Source organism: Gymnoscopelus microlampas (genome assembly GCF_963454915.1).
Source record: "Gymnoscopelus microlampas genome assembly, chromosome: 20".
Classification (NCBI taxonomy): domain Eukaryota; kingdom Metazoa; phylum Chordata; class Actinopteri; order Myctophiformes; family Myctophidae; genus Gymnoscopelus; species Gymnoscopelus microlampas.
In genome coordinates this window covers 20,751,636-20,767,504 of record NC_139957.1, presented here as the reverse complement: position 1 = coordinate 20,767,504, position 15,869 = coordinate 20,751,636, and the positions used below count along the sequence as shown (strand labels likewise).

Sequence of the window (15,869 nt, the reverse complement as noted above, 5' to 3'; positions counted from 1 at the left end):
ACGCTGTAGCATGATCAAGTAGGGCCTTAAAGGGATAGTTCACCCCCAAAATGCTTTTTTTCTCCTATCGATTAGTCTTTTTTTTGGGTGAACTATCCCTTTAATTTACAAAAAAACACAACAAGTTAGAATATGGAGGTTTCTGCCCAACAGCAACAATATGCAATAACACCACTCCCCACATTTTTTCTCACTTTCTCTCTCTTAAGATCATGATGGGAGAAGGTGTGATGTACTGCATGCAGTCCAGACTGAAGACTTGTCCCAAATCAGAGGGCAGCATCAACGCTGGAGGCTGCAACTTCAACTCCTTCCTGCGGAGAACAGTGCGCTTCGTGGGTATGTCTGACAACCTGGTGAAATGCTCTGTCAATAACAGCGATTGATCGGTTGGGAGGGCTGGGGCAGTATGCTAGACAGACAGAACAGCGCAGTAGGCTGTCCTGGGATCAGGGTTGCCAGATCTGCTTATTATAATTTACCCGCAAGATTTTAGCTCACGATGCGACGTGTTGTGAGCTTGTAGATCTGCTATTTTCAAATAGCTGATGTACATGTTAAAGTGCTCATGTGGCCCATAGTTGCTTTTTCCTAGACCTGGTTGCTTGTTTCTCTCACAGAATCTGGCAACACTGCCTGGGATAGCAATCAGCGGTAGTCTTAAAGTTTTTTGGGGGTGGCAGGGGGGGGGGGGGACAGGAAGTTAACCCATTCAATCCGGGAACGCATCTATGTCATTTTAGATTTGAGCTATAATCATTATTTTATACTTTCGCTATTCAAAAATAGCAGATATACAAGCTCATAGTGCCGTGCTACGAGCTTGTAGATCTGCACATTTTTGTCTTCGTTTAACACTTTAAATCTTTGCTTCTGGGGGGTCCTTGGAACAAAATATGTAATTTTCGGACCCCCAAAATGATATATTGTTCCAGCGCCCCAGAATATTCAAAAGAGTCGCACAAAATCTTCACGATTTATCAAAAATAGCAGATCTACAAGCTCATAGTGCAGCAGTGCCGCGCTATGAGCTTGTATATCTGCTATTTTTGTATAGCCCAAAGAAATCTAACAATGACACAGATACTTTCCTGGTCTTAATGGGTTAAGAAAAAGTTCATATCAACAAAAAGTAGCTGTTATCTGGTGTTATTGACTCCCTTCTGTCAACGATGTTTTCGCCAGGACAGGAGAAGGGTTGTACATCAAGAATGCTTCAGTTTCGACCAACTAATGCATTCAACTGCTCTCTGTCTCCGGTTTGCTTCTGCCTGTCGACCCTTTTATTTATTTATTTATTCTTTTTTTTTTTTTACAGGAGAGTGGTCAGCGCACCGTGACCCTTCTTCTATATTTCATGAGGTTTTCAGGTAACTCTGAAGGCCCGACTAGCAATAGGTTTTTTCCATATTTCTTGATGAGATGGAGTGGCCTCTGACACTGAATGTTTCCTTTATAAAATCCCCACGAGGATTTTATCTCACCTGCTCAGCTCGTTTTGCCGTCTTGCAGTGTGTTATCACTATATTTCATCAACCCCCTCTGTGCTACACAGCATTAATCTAGACCCATTCAGTTGTCATACTTGAACCACATGGATAGCCTTACCTATTATTATAGATCTATTATCTATAAGACCGAAGAAGAAAACCTCTTTAGGTCCTCGAGAAAATATGAAGTATTCAGTCAGTTTAACCCTCGAGCTGTCATCTTTTCACCTATACCGTTTCAGAATAGAAAAGGGCTAATTACATGAATTAAATGAAGGGTGGCCAAGAATTAAATAGGTATCGTATACTGCTGTGCAGAACATTTCTAGAGGCAGAATATGAACCTTGCAAGTGGAAAGTGTAACGTAATTAATTCAATTTGACACAATTACACTGTTTGTGAAGAGGCTTTATAATGGGCCCGGCACAAAGCTTGGGATTGTTACTGAAGGTTATTTCAGCAGACTGGTGAAAGGAATGACAGGATCATGTGTATAAACACCTTGAGGCTCTTGTGCTCAATCACTTGCTTTCTTCACCTTGACTCACTCTGCCGGGCCTTCTCTCTACCTCTACCCCTCACTTTTGACCTCGCTCTTGGTCAACATTGTTGAAGACGGAGTGATATTCAGTCGTCATTGCTATACTTTGTGAAAGAGAGATAGAGAGCAATACAGTTAGAATGTTAAATACAGATAAACAGACTACGGTAATTATAATGAACGACAGCCCAATGTGAAGAATCCACCAGAGGCTTTCCGTTCATTTGCTTGCCTTTCTAACCGTGACTTTGACTTGTTCTCTCCACCGTCTCTCTCTCTCTCTCTCTCTCTCTCTCTCTCTCTCTCGCTGCAAAGCAATATGCGTAATAATGGACTTATATCAGAGTGTTATATAAATCCACTCCATCTGATAGTGAAACTGAGCTGAGGGCCCCACAACCACTCCAGTCCAGATCCATATCTGCTCTCACAAACAACTCTCAAATCAGCCGGACAACTCCAAATACTTCACTGATAAATCATCATGGGAGAGTCTGCTGTGGACCCCTCTTTGCAGGTCAATGTAGTTGAATAGAAGAAGTGGTGTTTGTATTATTGAATGGGTGGCTTTTGCCTATTATATTGCACGAGAATGAGAACAGCAGTAAAAGGTTATCTTGGGTGTGTTGAGTAGACGCTAATAGTCTAATAAAAAGAGGAACGCACCAAAAACCAAGAAGGTTAAAGCAGACTAAAAATGCTTATTATGCTGCACACAGTGAGACAGAGAGATGGGGTAAAAAGAGACATATTGAAAAGAAAGAAGTTTGGTAAGACCAATAATAGGTGTCAATAAATGCACAGCAGCACAATGTGTCAAAACTGCCAGAGGCTTTCTGTTCATTTGCTTGCCTCACTAACTGACATGTTTTCTCCCACCTGCCCTTTCCCTTCTCCCTCTCTCTCCCTCTCTCTCCCTCTCCGTCTCATCCCCCAGGTGTTCATGTATTTGGTCTCCTAGCAACAGCTCTGGTGACAGATGTCATACAGTTGGCTACCGGGTACCACTCCCCTTTCTTCCTCACCGTCTCAGCCCAATTACACCGCCACGGGAGTGTCATGTGACAACAATGCTTATATCACGCACAACATCTGTATGGGGAAGGACCAGTACGCAATTATGTCAGCTCGGTAAGATGCAGACGCACATGCACTTATAAGTGTTTCAAATACACATGCTGGACAGCCATTTTGGGGAGAATAAATTCTTTACAGCACCATACCAGCACCAATAAAAGTCACTGTCTATTCACAGCTACAGACATATAGTACATACATAATGCATAAACATTTTCCCATTAAAGCTGCAATCTGGAACTTTTTGGCTTAAGGGAGGACTGGCCAGTCGGCCAGTCGGCCGGCCGTCCGGCGGGCGGACCTCTGACGCTCATGTCACCATGACTCAGCCATAACCATATAAGGAGTTCCCAATACTTCAATGTGTCGTCATGGCATCAGGCACAAACAAATCAGTCAGCTCCATATATGGGCTCAAAAGGGGGCATGCCTTTATATGGGCATATACTGATGCCATCAGGGGCATACAATATATGGGCATAAAAGGGACAAGGACTGGCAGATACAGAGATCTCCATATATATTAGTTGGATCGGTGGTGCGACCTAGGTGTGAGGGCCGCGTAGTGACCCGATCCTCTAGTACAATATACTAGCACATCTGCAGCGGTTGGAGGTGGTCTCCCTACGGTTCCATTGAGACATTTTTACCCTAGTGTTGGGTAGCATTATTTCCATTATTCCACGCACACGCACACACAAGCACGCACACACACACACACACACGCACAAACACACAAAGGGGAGACATTCATATGTGCTTACGCCCATGAATGCACAGAGGACAGCGCATGCATGCATGCATGTCGGCAATAAAGAGTGTTTATACACAGGAATGCTCGTAGACACAAAGGACAGCACACACACACACACACACACACACACACACACACACACACACACACACACACACACACACACACACACACATCCATGCATACTGTACACACAATCTATAAAACTGATATCAGCAGCAGGTCACTGTTTGTAAATCATGTGAGTAACGACACATTGTTGGACACACACACACACACACACACACACACACACACACACACACACACACAGTGTAGGGACAGGCCCAGCACACAAACACATGCACTGACACGTTCATTCATATTCTGTGTGGTGCGCACTGCGCAGACTGGCTTTAGCTTATAGCTCGGACTTGGAGGTGAGGTTAATGACCCTCACTATCAATTTAGTCTTTTCATTCCCCTGGACGTTCCCCATATTTAATAGAGGAAGTTCACCTGCAGCGGTCACACTCTACGCTCATCCATCCCCCCCCTCCCCCTCTCTCTCTCTCTCTCTCTCTCTCTCTCTCTCTCTCTCTCTCTCTCTCTCTCTCTCTCTCTCTCTCTCTCTCTCTCTCTCTCTCTCTCAGGGTGGAGGAGAAAGAGAAAGGGGGCGTTTTACAGGCTTAAAAGAAAACAAAGTCGTTCTTTCTTTCCCCCTTTTTTTGTGAGAGAATGGGTTTGGGGGTGAAAGTGAAAAGAAAAGAAAACTGAAAAGTGTCTAAAAGAAAGGAGAACTAGAGAGGGTCGCTCAGAGGAGTGCATAATGTCCACCAGAGAATTCGGACTTCATACTGATGACTTCATATTGCTGATGTCAGAGAGGAACTCATTTGTAAGACAAGACTGAAATTTGGCGTTGATCGGTCGAGTGGTTTGCGAGATTAGTTGTGGAAAGCCAGACAGACAAGCCCTAATCTCCCCCCTTTTACTTTCAACTTGGCGGCGATAAAAGAAAAAGGTATCTGAGTGACAGAGCCTGAAAGAGAGAGAGAGAGAGAGAAAAGGCCATGAATGTTTTTCACCGGTGACTGAGGTCTACAACTTTGCCAACCTTTTCTATTGACAGGAGTGAAAACTTGCCATATCCGCCGGTGACCTCAGACACAATCAACAGTCGACGCACGCCCCAACACCAAACCCGACGCAGTGATCCCTGCGCAACCCTTAACATTTACAACAGCGCCCTCACCATTTCTTAATAACCCACCCAGCGCACCGCGATAATCAAGACATGAAGCAGTCCTTGCGCGGGTTCACGACTGAGACAGTGTCCAAATGATCGCCCCGCACAATCACACACTCAGACATCGGCCAACAAGTCCCGTACGGTTCAACAGGCTAGGCAGATTTATGCGTGAGCAGGGGATTGCTTACCCTAATGTATTCTGCCGTAAAAGAGCAGCACGGACCATAGGGAATGTGAGGGGAATAGCAATGAATTTTGGTGTGGACGGAGAGATAGGGAGAGACCCTCACTGCACCGCATTAACTTTTAATTATGAGTTTCTGCGAGATGCAATTATTACGTCCAGCCATCTGAGAGAGTGGACTCACACAGGACTTCCGCCAGACAGCCTGTATCTGTCTGTGGGTCTGGAACCACTTTTTTTTTTTTTTTGTAATCTTTTGCTTTCTCCAAGATTTCCCCCCCCCCTCCTGTCAGCATATGGTTGCTGGATATCCAACTGTGCACGATACGCTTCTCAGCCTGTAGGGTGGAAACTGCTGCCAAGTGTCGGAATGACTCCAGGCATTCCCTCGCTGACTCTGACCTCTATCTTGTCTGTCTATCTGTCTACCTGTCTCTCTCTCTCTTATTCCCTCTCAGTGCATGTCTTTCCTTTTCTGTCTAACCTGTCTCCTGCTCTTTCTATCTGTCCTCTGTGTGAAGGGGTCAAACAGGAGGAAACGCACACATATTTTGTGTCTCACACACACACACACACACACACACACACACACACACACACACACACACACACACACACACACACACACACACACACACACACACACACACACACACACACACACACACGTATGGGCGTAAACCCTATTTCGGCAGAGATTTGGTGTAGAGGGAAAAAAAGGAGTGGACCAAGTATAGACTGGCCCTGGGGGCCCCCGGTCAATAAAGTGTAATAGGGTTAAGACAGCTTGACTTCTGTAACTCTCCCCTCCCTCACCCTCTGTCTCTCTCTCTCTTCAGATTCCTCTCCAACACCTCCTTCACGGGGGCCACGGGGCCCATCCAGGTGGAGCCCAGCCTCTCCCACGTCCAGTCCTCCCAGCTGTTGGAGCCTGAAGAGAGGCGCCTTGGGCCAGCCGGCCTGGGTGACGGTGGGCCAGTGGACCCGGGGCAGGCTGGAGCTGGAGGAAGGCGTTGTGGGTCTCGGAGGAGGACCGGGCACGGGGAGGCGGACCGGGACAGGGCCAGGGGGGCGGGGGGCGGGGAGGAGACGGCCAAGGGGACGGTGCCCCCGTGGTACGCTGGAGGCCCGGTCTGTCCGTGGAGGGCACCCGGCTGAGGGTGGTGACCCTGGTGGAGCATCCGTTCGTCCACACGCGCGAGGAGGACGGGCTGTGTCCGGCCGGTCAGCTTTGTCTGGACCCTAGAACCAACCGCTCTGACCTGATACAGGGCCTCTTCAACCAGTTGCACAACCCAAATTTCACAGTCGCAGACTGGGAGGGAGAAGGTGAGTTGTACTTTGACACATGGTGTAAAGACCATGTAGGATAGCATAGGATAGGATAGGATAGCATAGGATAGACATTTATTAATCCTGAGGGAAATTCAGTCGCACCGCAGTAAGGATGAAACAAAGATATAGGTAAGAATAGAGAGCAAGCACAGAGAAGTAGTATAACAATAATATACATATACTGTATACACATATAAAGACAGACAGTATGAAAATGACTTAACATCCGCCCTGGCTTTCTGCACCTGGACCAGTTAGGTGTGCAAAGTGTATGGGTCACCAATAGGTGGACAACTTTTGCAATCTATCATCAACAAGAATGGCATATAAATAAACTTGAAGACCTAGGTAGTGTAGTATCTACATATTACCAGTAATATGTGCATATATTAGGAATATATGTACAGATGTACTGTAATGTACTGGTCTATTGCACACAGCAAAATACAGGCACATTTTTACACTTTTACTCTTAACACTCTAAAGAGTTATTCTAAAGATGCTGTTAACAAGAGGGAAGACAGGGGCGAGTTCTTATTGTAACCTTATAGTAACCTCAACGTATATCAGCATTCTATAAGCGAATTCAGAAGGTACACTCTGTAAGGAATTGTGCCTTTTATCTAGTTCAAATGGTCAATCGTTTTCAAAGACAATACTAATGGCTTGGAGCCATTGCTCAGTTATTTTTGTAGCAGACAGCATATTGTGCTTGTACATTTTCTTGTTTTGCTACTTTTGTGCAACGCTGTCATACAAAGTGTGATATAGGGTATTACATAATTAAAAACGTAAAAAAAAGATGAAATAAGGAGATACAAAGTTTATGCTCAACATCAACGATGTACAGTACAGTTTATAGATGATAATGTCTACATGAGCCATTAGTCATAATGACAATTAGGTTGAAATGTCTCCATTTCACCAAATGTTTCTCATGGATATTCTTTTTTTGTTGTTAGTGCATTAACTCGGGAGTTACATGTAAGTTCTTTGCACCTGCAATGAAAATAGTGGAAATTAACCGAATTGAATTATCATTAGTCAAAGTTATGAGATAACGTTTTACTAATATGCTTCAGACAGATGCATGCATTTACATGCACAGTACCATCTTGAGTATTAGTTTAACAGAGAGTGATCAATTGGGTCCATAAGGTGTTTTTGTCACACTTCAGAGTTTGATTCACTCTCCTTGCATATTTTTGCTCACACTATTCCTATTTTGGGCAGTTGATAGAGTTGTCATAAAACTATCATTTGGCACATCACCTCAGGGACTCGATCACACAGTTGATAAGAAGCACACAGACACAGCGGAGATCTCCGTCATATTTTACTTGGTACCAAGGAGACAATGTACAGCTTGACCTGAATCATTTCTGGAGTACAACTTACTTTACATTGTCATTTATACAAGGAGACAGGAGAGACAGAGAAGCTAGCAGGGAGGCGTGACCAAAAGTACTTAAAAGTATCAGATTACTCTGAGTAATCTATACTGAATGTAATTTATAACAACGTACAGGCAGAGCAAACTGGGAGAGAGAACTCCAAGGCTGCAGGGAGTGAACTGATAACAGAGGAATGCTTACATGGACCTGGTAACAATAACAAACCATCCAATATGAAGTGTTTGGCTTCTGCATACATAGGGAGATGAATATACTTTATATTCAATTGAATGATTAATTAGTTGAAAACATTAACAAAATGAATACACATTAACCCAATTACTTTATGTCAGCATACTAACACTTAAAAATCGGTTCCTACATTCCCTCCTTTTATTCATTTTTAATCTTCACATTCTTCTTGCTTTCACCTTTTCAAAATGGACATCATATCAGGATTTTATTAATCACACCATATAACTTGCCTCTTTCTTTCAGTGGCCTTGGTACTTAAGCTATCCGCTGTCTCAGCTCTAGCCATGGCATAAGACAAAGTTTGTCATTGTTGATCACATGATGAGAAATAATAGAATGTCACTTGATATGGTCAATAATGATAGACACGATTGTGGATAATGTCGAAAAAACCTACTTGTAGGAAAAAGAGCATCATTACCCTTCATTACCAAGTAATGTCTTGCTATTCGTATGAGCGGCAGCCTCAGCCCTCAACCGGATATATCACTTGACCAATCAATTGACAGTCCATACTCAAAACATTAACAGAGCGCATAGAAGCATTGTCCCACTTGTACCCAGCTGTCTGTTCCACCTCCCCCTCCCTTGACCTGTGACTCTCTGGAGGGCACTAAGGTGTTAACATCACATCACTGGCATTTTTAGAACTAATGTCATCTGACATGGAAAACACGGTGTTTGATGGCTTCATTAGTATGTGGCCACACTAACACATTTACACCAGTTGGCATTTTCCATCTCGCTCCATGATATTGCATTTATCACACTTCATACTTAGTCCGCTTCAGAGTGACATAAAAGCTCTTATTTATGTGCTTAAAACTGATCATACGTTTTGCACGGCAAATAGCTTGACCCAAGGCTCACTCACTGTTTGGATTCGAGGCACTTACTTACTATCAGTTAACTGCAACAGGAAATGTAGGATGTAGACATATATATATGCAACATAACAATCATAATTATCTTAGCTTTAGCCTTCCCCTGCTTAACTTTAATAATAGAGACAAAAGATACATAGAAAAATATACAATAACATAGAAACTATAAGAAACATGGAAACTATAAAATTAAAAACCACAACCGAAGTCCACTGGTGTTTCATTGTTCTTTCTAAGTGCAACAAGGATTTGTGAGTGGGGGTAAGAATCTTCTTCCAACCTTAGATCTGACCCAGCTTTAAAAGCTAGGCCCCATCTTTCCGTTGGGTGCTACCTCATCGCTTAATGTTCGACAGTGTCCGCACCAGGTTGTGTGACTTTTGTGAGTCCACGTACACGCTGTTTTATCTCACTCCTTGATCTTTATGGCAGTTGACTCAGACCAGGACTCAGAAACGGCTTCTCAGCAGGACATAGATCCTCCAGTATGGAGGGCTCCCGCTTGGCTTGGCGACCTTATCAGCTATCTTATCAGCACCAGATCACCAGGCTTCAGTCCGTGGCCCTGTGGGGAGAAAAGAAATCTCGGCAGCTTACTAGTCCTTTTGACCTTTGTAACGTCTTCAAATTCATTTTTACAGTGTATGGCTTTTACCAGAATTTTAAAAAATGTAAGTTTGAATATGTTGTGAATATGTGTCTTTAATTACTATTAATACTTCTTAACTCAGTGTCACTCTTAATTACTATTAATACTTCTTAACTCAGTGTCACTCTCCCTCCTGTTTGAACCATGGCCATACCTTATGGTCATGATTCAATATACAATTAATTACTTGATTCACAACTTTACTTAGAACACTGCTTGTAAACTTCAAATATAGAGGAGAAGACACGATTTTTCAAAGTGAGAAATTGGGGCTTGTGGCACTAGAGACCGTCATAACAAATCATCTACAAAAACGGAAGGTTACATCCGATGTAACCCAGGTTCTCTGAGTGGAGAGACTGGCTCTCCACTACATATTATTCAAGCAAGCCCGCACCAGCCGGTCATCCAATTCCGGATGCGGAGGCTCTCCCGACACCAAAGTCCCAGGACTGTGTCCAAGCACCTTGTAACACGCGGGGGGCTACTCCTGCTCTCCTTCAGGATTTTGTTTGTTTTACCTATAAACGAGCCACGGCAACGACCCCAAGGGGGGCGACACAACGCCCACTCTCCGAACTGCGTACTGCAGTTGGAGAAGTAGGCTGCCAACACTCGTAGTCTTCTCATAAACAAAAACCATCCCTACAGACCTGTCCAAACCAGGCAGGGCAGGTAAAGAGGGGGAGCCATAGCCTGAGCTTGGCTCTCACCGCTCTGCCGCCCTCGGACGTTAGTCTGTTGGGCTGGAGTAGAGACGGCCACACACCATATATGTTGTACTCCGCTCGTCCCTGACAGTATGGATGCACTCCGCTGGAATCATCAGACCCGGTTCTCCAGCAAACTACGCCACAGTGCGTGTAAACCGACCCAGTCGGCAATACGCTGTATAGTGTGCAATGACTGATTCAGGGGACCCCTGGCAGACCCAGCACGTCTTGTCCTGTGTCGCTGAGACCAGATCCACAGACAGAACTCCGCCACGGACGCGTAAACCGACCCAATCGGTGATACGCCGCATAGCGGGCTATAATGGCCGCCCAGGTTGTGTTCGACAGACCACCAGACCGCCCGGCAAGTGTTTCCGCTGGCGGAACTCCGCCCTGAACGCGTGAACCGGCCTAGCCGATAATACGTTGTATAGCGGACTATAATGGTCGCACAGGTTGTGTTTGACAGACCACCAGACCGCCCGCCAAGTGTTTCCACTGACGGGACTCTGCCACAGACGCGTAAACCGACACAATCGGTGACACGCTGTATAGCAGGCTATAATGACTGTCCACACCCGTGGTGGAGAAAGTACTCTATTACTTAGGCAAGCTGCTCACCGCCCTGCCGGAGCATTCCTGCCGTCACCTCCCGTGCACCTCCACGAGCCTCCTTAGCTCGTTGTAGCCGGGCACTGGCCTCTTGGCCCAACCTGGCCGATGGCTCAATAGGCCACTTCATCGGACAAGCTCGGTCCTCCTGCCACAGCTTGGACTAGGACCGCCACCGATGGCGCCTCACTGACCGGAGAGCAGCCATACCCTGCCTGTTCCTCAAACAGCCTGGGGAGCCTGCAAGCCGGTTGCTGCAGCTCCTCCATACAGGTAAGGGCTATTCTGGTCACGCAAGTGCCGTGTAAGCAGGGCGCTGATACAGTGACGGAATAGCCTCTGTGTTGGCTAGCTGCATCCGGATAGCCATCGTTCTGTGCATTCTCGGGATGAGCAAGGAGCTTACTCCGCGGCCTCACACCGATGACCGGATTCCACCACGCAGAATTACACCTAGGTGTGTAGACGGCCCCGCCGTTCAACACCCCATATATGGTGCGCTCCACTCGCCCCTGACAGCACGGATGCACTCTGCTGGTATCACCAAACCCGGTTCTCCAGCAAACCACGCCACAGCCGCGTAAACCGACCCAGTCGGCTATACGCTGTATAGTGTGCAATGGCTGATTCAGGGGACCCCTGGCAGACCCAGCACGTTCTGTCCTGCGTCACTGAGACCAGATCCACAGACAGATCTCCGCCACGGACGCGTGAACCGACCCAATCAGTGATACGCCGTATAGCGGACTACAATGGTCGCACAGGTTGTGTTCGACAGACCACCAGACCGCCCGCCAAGTGTTTCCACTGACGGAACTCCACCACGAACGTGTGAACCGGCCTAGCCGATAATACGTTGTATAGCGGGCTCTAATGGCTGCTTTATGTGTGTTCTAACAGACCACCAGCACGCCCCACCCAGTGTTTCCACTGACGGGACTCCGCCACGGACGCGTAAACCGACACAATCGGTGATACGCCGTAAAGCAGGCTATAGTGACTGTCCACACCAGTGGTCACAGCTTGGACTAGGACCGCCACCGATGGCGCCTCACCGACCGGAGAGCAGCCATACCCTGCCTGTTCCTCAGACAGCCTGGGGAGCTTGCGAGCCAGTTGCCGCAGCTCCTCAATAAAGGTCAGGGCTTTTATGGTCACGCAAGCGCCGTGTACGCGGGCGCTGATACAGTGACGGAACAGCCTCTGCGTTGGCTAGCTGCATCCAGATAGCCATGGCTCTGTGCATCCTCGGGATGAGCAAAGAGCTAACTCCGTGGCTCCACACCGATGACGGATTCCACCACGCAGAATTACACCTAGGTGTGTAGACGGCCCCGCCGTGCAACACACCATATATGGTGCGCTCCGCTCGCCCCTGACAGCACGGATGCACTCTGCTGGTATCACCAACCCCGGTTCTCCAGCAAACTACGTCACAGCGCGTGTAAACTGACCCAGTCGGCTATACGCTGTGTAGTGTGCAATGACTGATTCAGGGGACCCCTGGCAGACCCAGCCCGTTCTGTCTTGTGTCACTGAGACCAGATCCACAGACAGAACTCCGCCACGGACGCGTAACCCGACCTGGTCGGTGATACGCCGCATAGCGGACTATAATGGCCGCCCAGGTTGTGGTCGACAGACCACCAGGCCGCCCGCCAGTGTTTCCACTGACGGAACTTCGCCATGAACGCGTGAACCGGCCTAGCCGGTAATACGTTGTATAGCGGGCTCTAATGGCTGCTGTATGTGTGTTCTCACAGACTACCAGCACGCCCCACCCAGTGTTTCCACTGACGGGACTCCGCCACGGACGTGTAAACCGACCCAATCGGTGATACGCCGTAAAGCGGGCTATAATGGCCGCGGGTATAACACTGCGTTTGTGTTCAACTGACTACCAGCGCGCCCCGCCTATTGTCTCCACTGACGGGACTCCGCCATGGACGCGTAAACCGACCCAATCGGTGATACGCCGTATAGCGGGCTATAATGGCCGCCCAGTTTGTGTTCGACAGACCAGCACGTCCTGTCTGTGTCACTGGCAGATCGACAGACAGAACTACACCACGGTCGCGTGAACTGACCCCGTCAGCGATACGCCGTATAGTGCTTTATTACACCTGAACGCAGGAGCTGCCGAACCTGGCAGCAATACGCTCGTATGGTGCGGCGTTCAGTCTGTTGGGTTGGAGTGGAAACGGCTTGCCTCTACACAACAGGCACCTGGCTGGAGCATTGTAGCCACTGTTATAGTGGCCACAGGAGGTGGCATAGGCAACTGGTCGCCCCCAACTGCACTCTTACGCCGTTTGGCCGGATGCAACTGCCCTAGGGCAGTGTTCATGGGTTGGAGAGAAAACGACCGAGCCCTGGCCTCCCTCACTCTAGCCGTCAGGATAAAGCAATTCATGCACGCAGAGGGGTCCATACTGCCCGTGCGTGCGTGCTCCATCCCCAAGCAGAGCATACATTTATCATGGCCGTCCTCCAAGGGCATTTTTGTCCCACAGCCCAGACACGCGTGGGGCGCTGGGCTGGCCATGTTTGCTAGTAACGCTATGTATGCTTATCTATATACCTAAAATAATAATAATATAAGGTATATAGTCGTACGTATGTATTTGTATAGCTATATACTCATATACTCAATGCTCGAATATTTGTATCCTCATATACCTAATATTCGTCCATTTAAATAAGTGTATATTACTAATACACTTAATCCCTAAGTATATGAGCAGAGCCAAGCTCTCTCCTTATTCCACTTATTTATTTATTTCGCAGGCCCCTCCCCCTACGCTGACGCCTCTCGCGTCGACGCGGAAGTAGGGACACGCCGCAAACAAACTTTTCTCTGTTTGTTTGTTTACTTGGCTCCGCCGAGGCGGGCCGCGGCGGCGATGATAACCGGTAGTAGATGGCCCGGAGGTCCGCCAACTAGGTCAGCTTTACTCGGGTTCTACCTCGGTACCGCGCTGCGGCGGTGACAAGCCAGCAGCCGCTCTGGTCCGTCCTCCGACGAGGTCAGAATCTGAACCAGAAAGCAGCCGCGGCACTGACGCTGCCGGCGACCAAGCGTTCAGCCGACAGACGGCTTCACAACTTGATCACTCGAGCAGAACAGCGGCTGCCCTGGTCCGCCCTCCGACTGCAGTCAGAATCGGAACCAGGGTGCACGCCACGCCAGGAGTAATATGGAATACTATGGAATAAACTTGTGTGTTGGTGTAAATACGGCAGCAAGCGTCCCGAGAGGAGCCTCGCAAGACCTGCTCTCTACCCAATGTAAGTGGACCACGCCGCCAAACACCCGTTCTGTATCTTCTACTTTATGTCTTAAGCTGAGCCCACAAGCGTCTGCACTCGTGGAAATCAAAGAGTCGAAGTGGCTCTGCCTGGGTGGGACTTAAATAGCCCACTGATCACAGATCAGGGCAGGGCCACCATGAGTGATGTGTCTTAAAGAGTATCCACGAGCACTGCCCCCCTGGGGTCAGTTTCCCGTACATATTGAATAATATGTAGTGGAGAGCCAGTCTCGACCACGATAGAGAACCTCAGGTCTTCTGTTCTATGGAACTGGTGTGGTGCTTATCACGTAAAAACTAAGTGAGAAATGGGGCCTGAGACACTGGAGGTCAAAACAAATGAAAGATAAGTCTCATGGGAACTAACGTTTCACTTCCTTGGCAGTTAACACTTGCACACCTGGCAACTCCACTGCGAACTAACTGTTCGGTTATCAGTTGTAGACAGTACATTGAGGCCCTTCGTGGCCTCGCAGGCTGAGCTTAGGGTGAGCTACCACTTAATTTTCCTCTCTCACTCCCACCTATGGGCTCTAATCAGGGCCTTGTGTTCCCACTGCCCATAGGATTGCAACACTGTGATTGGTTACCACAAAGTATCCCGATTACTTTGTTACTCAAGTAAATATGCTAACCACAACTTGAGTAGAAATACTTTTCATTCAAAGTAACTAAATTCTTTTAGAAACACATGGCAGTTTCTTACATGTAGAGAGGGAAAGGGCCAAAACTTATGAATATTACTGATTCTCAAACATGTACGAAGTGTCTCTAATCTTTTAACAAGAACAACAACATTTCACAGTAGTGAATGAATCAAAAACAAAAACAAAAACAGAACAGACTTCGTTCCTATCTACATGGGGAAAACAACCTTTGCCCTTTAAGTGTTCTGTGACTAAAGGGCTTGGACACAGCCTTGACTTCAAATAAGTCTTCAACTAATACTTAAGATACTTTTCATTATTGAGTATTTCTTAAAATCAACACTTGCTGTACAGCTTGTAGATCTGCCATCTTTTGGACAAAGATTTCCTTTGCTAGTTAAGCCACAAATGTCACTTTCAAAAGTAGACCTCCCTGTCATTTGACTCTTATTTTAATCAAAACAAAAATATTGATTGCATACAGTTTTAATAAACTTAAAGTTTGTGAGCCACGTCCATGGCACAGCGGATTTAGCTCCGCAGCGCTTACAGATCCAACCCACAATCCAGGACGCACACACACAAACCTCTACGCTTCTTATCTGGACAGGAATGCGCTTGACCCTGCAGTGCACATTCCTAGCGTGGGGTACTGGGAACTAATCCCTCTTAATACTTAAGGTTCACTTCGCTTCGCTAATTTACTAAAAAAAACAACAACTTCATATTCTACTGCAATGAGCTCAATATCATTAAGCAAAGGCCCGTGTTACTTTGATCACTCTTCCAGA

General features: G+C 47.0%; 1 protein-coding gene and 1 pseudogene across 2 annotated transcripts in view; both read left to right on the top strand.

The window, feature by feature from the left end:
• The window catches only part of LOC311036669 (phospholipid phosphatase-related protein type 3-like), a gene marked incomplete at both ends in the record, with an annotated part of 7,288 nt that extends 4,121 nt beyond the window's left edge, over window positions 1-3,167 (top strand). Inside the window, 3 exon segments of the mRNA XM_084045512.1 lie at window positions 210-339; window positions 2,970-3,060; window positions 3,062-3,167. Of these exon segments, the coding sequence (XP_083901638.1) occupies window positions 210-339; window positions 2,970-3,060; window positions 3,062-3,167 (327 nt within the window).
• A 2,175-nt stretch (window positions 3,168-5,342) lies between these two features.
• LOC311036039 (glutamate receptor ionotropic, NMDA 3B-like) overlaps window positions 5,343-15,869 on the top strand; it is a 68,249-nt pseudogene continuing 57,722 nt past the window's right edge. Inside the window, exons 1-2 of the transcript in view lie at window positions 5,343-5,352; window positions 6,118-6,607. The product of the transcript in view is annotated as a glutamate receptor ionotropic, NMDA 3B-like (transcript). The remainder of the gene's footprint in view (window positions 5,353-6,117; window positions 6,608-15,869) is intronic.